Source organism: Antedon mediterranea, chromosome 3, assembly GCF_964355755.1.
Source record: "Antedon mediterranea chromosome 3, ecAntMedi1.1, whole genome shotgun sequence".
Lineage (NCBI taxonomy): Eukaryota > Metazoa > Echinodermata > Crinoidea > Comatulida > Antedonidae > Antedon > Antedon mediterranea.
Genome location: NC_092672.1, coordinates 5,390,792 through 5,395,618, shown reverse-complemented (window position 1 = coordinate 5,395,618; position 4,827 = coordinate 5,390,792). Strand labels below are relative to the sequence as shown.

General features: G+C 34.6%; 1 protein-coding gene across 3 annotated transcripts; it reads left to right on the top strand.

The window, feature by feature from the left end:
• Window positions 1-101: 101 nt before the first annotated feature.
• LOC140044647 (NIF3-like protein 1) lies at window positions 102-4,332 on the top strand. 3 transcript variants are annotated; one of them, XM_072089249.1, is made up of 6 exons: window positions 102-210; window positions 650-1,037; window positions 1,511-1,655; window positions 1,915-2,071; window positions 2,259-2,397; window positions 2,651-4,331. In XM_072089249.1, the coding sequence occupies exons 1-6, from the start codon at window positions 145-147 to the stop codon at window positions 2,917-2,919; spliced, it is 1,164 nt and encodes a 387-aa protein (XP_071945350.1). In that variant the 5' UTR covers window positions 102-144; the 3' UTR covers window positions 2,920-4,331. The 3 variants fall into 3 exon arrangements, with proteins under 3 accessions (XP_071945350.1, XP_071945353.1, XP_071945351.1); XM_072089252.1 differs by having other exon boundaries at window positions 172-190; XM_072089250.1 differs by lacking the exon at window positions 102-210 and adding an exon at window positions 377-434 and having other exon boundaries at window positions 2,651-4,332.
• Window positions 4,333-4,827: the final 495 nt, after the last annotated feature.

The window sequence follows — 4,827 nt, the reverse complement described above, 5'->3', positions numbered from 1 at the left end:
TAAAAGTCGCTCTCACACTGTCTGTCACGCTCTAGTAGATAATGACCTTTCACCCTCTAAGCGTGTGTGACAACATGCGTGTCCACTCAAGTTTTTGTAAACAAAGATAGGGTCTAGGCTAGACCTGAAAGTACTTGGACTGGAATGACATTAATATTTAGAAATTTCAGATTTGGTTATCAACTTCGAAGTAAATTGATCAGCAACTCCGTAAGAATTAAATAATATATTAAACACGAAGAGTTTTATTTTCTAAAAGTAAAGCGTCTTTCAGAAAACTTAAATTATGCTACTACTAGCTAGGCCTAGGCCTACTAGTACTAGTTAGTTAGTACTATCCAGTACTAATACTAGTAGTAGCTAAGTAGAGCTAGGTCAACAGTACTGCTGGCATGGATGGATGGAGGTATAAACTCCAGCCAGGCATGTGAATGGTTAGGCCTGCTACTGTATGTAGTGATTACTTTCAACTAGCTACAGGTAGTTAGATGACTACAGGGACCAGGGAGACCTCACAGGCCTTTCTTGACTTATATAGTATGGATCCTGTTTAAGTGTAATCTTATATCATAATTTCTTAAACAACTGTAGGCCCTATATATTAAAATAATAATTGAATATTTAATTTATTTGTCTTAATTTTAAAAAGGAGAAAGCACTGTGTACTACAATACCAACTGAAATGAACTTACAAGAGTGTGTCGGACGTCTCAACAAGCTTGCCTCACCGTCTCTGGCTGGAAGCTGGGACAACGTAGGGCTACTTGTGGAACCAACACCACCTCACACAGTTACTAAATTGTTCTTAACAAATGACTTGACCGAAGATGTTTTGGAAGAAGCAATTGTTGAGAAGTCGTCCATGATACTGTCATACCATCCACCGATTTTTACAGCTTTGAAACGTCTGACTATGGCCACCTTTAAAGAACGTATTATTGTAAAAGCGATTGAAAATCGTATTGCAATATACTCGCCTCACACTGCTTATGATACTGTGAATGATGGGCTAACAGATTGGCTTGCCCTTGCTCCAGGTGTGAAACAGAATTTTAAACAGTTTAGGGAAGGAGTTGGCAGATTATTATATTGATAATAATTCTCATTTGAAGCTAAAGCTCTGTCTACACTATCAAACTTTATTTGACAAAAACAAATTTGATGTGCCCATATGGACATGATGATGTCATATCACTACCATATTTGGGCACATCACTATTATATTTGGGCACATCACACTGTTGTTTTCAAACTAGTTTGATAGTGTGGACAAAGCTTTAGGGAGTTGAGTTAACAATTGTGAGCTACAACCTGGCCCTACTGTAGCACTAGATCAGGATTGAACGCTGGATCTTGAGGTTGAAAGGCAAAAACATGTTAAACCATCAAGCAATTGTCTGTCGTCACAGGGCACAGTGTTTAAAGTCTCACAGGAGTATAAATAGGCACTTTTTTGTAATACCCAAAGTTACTTGAACCTAATGAAAACATTGATACATTATTTAAATAGGAAATGGTGTTATCAATGTTGTGAATGCAAATGCCACTACTAGAGATTACTGTACCTCTGAAGATCATCGAATTGAAGTTACAGAACTCAAGCAATCTGAAGCCTTCAAGTTAAAAGATCATCTAGCTCGCAAATGTAACATTCAGTAAGTATAGAAAAAAGAATCGACATAAAGACATCTGAAAACATCAACACTTTCAAAACACGACTAAAAACCCATTTTTACACAGAGGCATTTCCTGCTTAACTTTGTCAAGCACCTTTGAACATTATTATGGATACTGGCGCTATATAAATCTGATTGATTGATTGATTGATTGAAGAATACCGATTATTTTAGTCCTGGTGCAGCATTTTTATAAATAAAATAAATTACTATTATTATTAAAAATTATTTTTCACAGAACTTCACAGATTTACAATCAAGTTAATACTGATGGTTCAAATAATACCGAATTATCGCTCAGCTTTGCCTGCGATTCATCGAATCTTGCAAATGTTGTTGATGAAATTCATAAGATGAATGCTTCTAAAAAAACTCATATTACGCAACTTGAGAAGGTATTTATTTAATACTGTATTCCTATTTAAGAATAGAAAATATACAATGGAACAGTCCATTTCTGCCTACTAAACCTAAATTGGCCTTAACCCCTATGAAAGTAGTACAACATGTAACACTAAAATAAATGGTACGTTCCAACAACTTTTCCTTTTCAGCAAGTATCTACTTTTGTGCTATTTACAGGCTGTTATTCCAGGAGCAGGAATGGGAAGAATAAATACATTAAATGCAGAAACAGCTCTCAAAGATATTATAAAGAGTACAAAAAAACATCTAGGAGTTGGGTATCTAGGAGTTGCATATGGAAGAGGCAAGAATTCAGGTATGGCATTGGTTGAGGGTTGATAACACTAAAAGTAGATGAGGGTTATAGGCCTACATAATACAATCAATATGTTTTTTAGCGTGTGTGCAGAATGACTTTTCAACTCGATAGCCGCAGTCTAGCTAGTGTCGCATCATGAAAATAAAAAGATCGCTATGTAAACATCTTATTGTTGTAAATTGGTTTGTGTTGGTATTCTGTAAGTGTATAGTACAATGTTTTTAATAATCGGGTTCAATTTCATTTCCAGAGTCAATGGTGAAAACAGTAGCAGTTTGTGCTGGGTCAGGATCCAGTGTTTTGATTGGTGTTCCTGCCGACCTTTACATCACCGGTGAAATGTCTCATCATGAACTACTAGAGATAAATTCACAAGGAATAAGCGTCATTCTTAGTAACCATAGCAACAGTGAAAGGGCGTATTTAAAGATTTTGAAAAAACAACTGGAGAAGATTATGGAAGGGAAAGTAGACGTGATGGTATCTGAAGTGGATGCAGATCCACTGGTTACTGTCTGAGATTACTACTTTGTATTGGAATTGGGAACGAAGGGGATGTTTAGATAGAGGAAGAATATTTTATTTATGTTTAAATAAAATAGGTCACGTGTATGTTGATTGATTATCTTACAACTTAAAAACCAATATAATTGGAATGTTTTAAACAAGAACAAGTTCAACTAGAATTTAATTCGTCACTTTGACGAATTATAGGTGATCATTTATCATTTTATTGACATTCATATTTTTTAAACATGGACGTATGTTAACATACAATCGGAAAATGTTGATGTATGCCATCCTATTATACGCTTATAGTGCTGAGTTGTGCCTATTATATGCCATATACAATATGTACAGTATATACTGTATATCTATATACAGTGTAGTGAAATTACAGACGCACATCATTTTATAATTTTTCGGCACACATCAAAATAAACTTGTGGATAACAATATCGAAAGATAATGAATTTAGCAATAAAATATAACAATTGGAAGAAAATTTGGAACGTAGAAGTGCGCGCTCTTTAAAAATTGTAAAACTTTTACGAAAGAGATGAAAAAACTACTTTTTAACTTCAACTGGCCATATGATAATGTCACAACATCCGATAGACTTTATTTTATATGAATTCATATCTACATTTCACCAGCTCTCATAATAAATAAGTTATAAACATCAAGGTACAACTTTTATTTAGAAGAGCTGTAAGGTATTCAAATATACCTTGTAGGTGAAATTACGTAACCAGCGTTATTTAAATTTTAAGACGTGATGACGTCATCCAAATGAAAATATTAGCAACTCATAAGTAATTGGTTGAGGTAGAATATATTAAAAATTTAAAGAAAGTCGATTAAAGATAAGCGAGTAGCGCTCTGTTGAATATGGTGGTCTATGACAAAAGGGGAAAAAACCCTATTTTAAAAATTCATGTGGCCAAATGATGACGTCATACCATTTTGTACATCTAATGTGTATATACATTTATATCCACAACTCATTGGCTTCCATAATGAGTTACAAAATTGGGGGTCACCCAGCTGGGATAAGGTATTATAACAAAACATTTGTTAGATAGTCCCCGTTATATTTATATTTATTTTAGGCAAGCCAAGGTTTATGAGCACTGTAAGTAATTTCCATTATTATTTTGGACAATAAATGAATCTGTATCTGTATCCTGTATCTGTATTCTGAAGAGTTATATTTTTACCATTTTTAGTACTTTTGTACAATTAATGTGCGCATTTTTAACGTGCTCGTATAGCACTATTTTAATTCGAAATGGACTCAAATTTGGTGAATCTACCAATAAGGAAGATGAGTAGAATGCAATTTGTACAAAAAATTACTATCACTGCCTTGATGTTTCAGATGATATTTTGATGGATTGTTGTGCTTGTACATTCATAATTTAGCCGTTTTTGTGCTTGTCGCCGGTTTGGTCTTGTTTTTGTCATTGTTGTATACTATTGAAACCAATTAAAGTTATATACCCACCTCTAACTACACCACTTGTACTATCCAACCGTATCGTAACTCGTCGGTTAGATTATTTGGATATCAGATCACTGCCCATGACTGGTGCCATGTTTTGATAGCGAATCAACAAGTGTTAAAACAAATGAATTTCTTACTGTGCTTAATGGAAAATTTGCAGATTTTTTCCCTGTGAAATCAATTTGCCATAAGAAAACCGATAAGCCGTGGATGACGCCGAGGTATCAAGAGATTTGATTGCAGAACGACAGTTGGCCTTTTCTAGTAACCATATACCCAACAAATGGCGAATGAAACGGAACGCCTTACAAAGAGAAATTACGCACGCAAAGGAGAAGTTTTACGCGACCTCATTAAAGTGTCTAAAAAGCAATAGCCCTGCTAGATGGCACAAAGGAATCGTGGATTCAATTACGAAA

Excerpts from the sequence above, each read along its gene's own strand:
- LOC140044647 (XM_072089249.1), top strand. The coding sequence starts at position 145 with ATGACATTAATATTTAGAAATTTCAGATTTGGTTATCAACTTCGAAGT. Across the intron at positions 1,038-1,510 it reads TTGGCTTGCCCTTGCTCCAG|GAAATGGTGTTATCAATGTT; the intron begins GTGTGAAACAGA and ends TTATTTAAATAG. Across the intron at positions 2,398-2,650 it reads TGGAAGAGGCAAGAATTCAG|AGTCAATGGTGAAAACAGTA; the intron begins GTATGGCATTGG and ends TTTCATTTCCAG.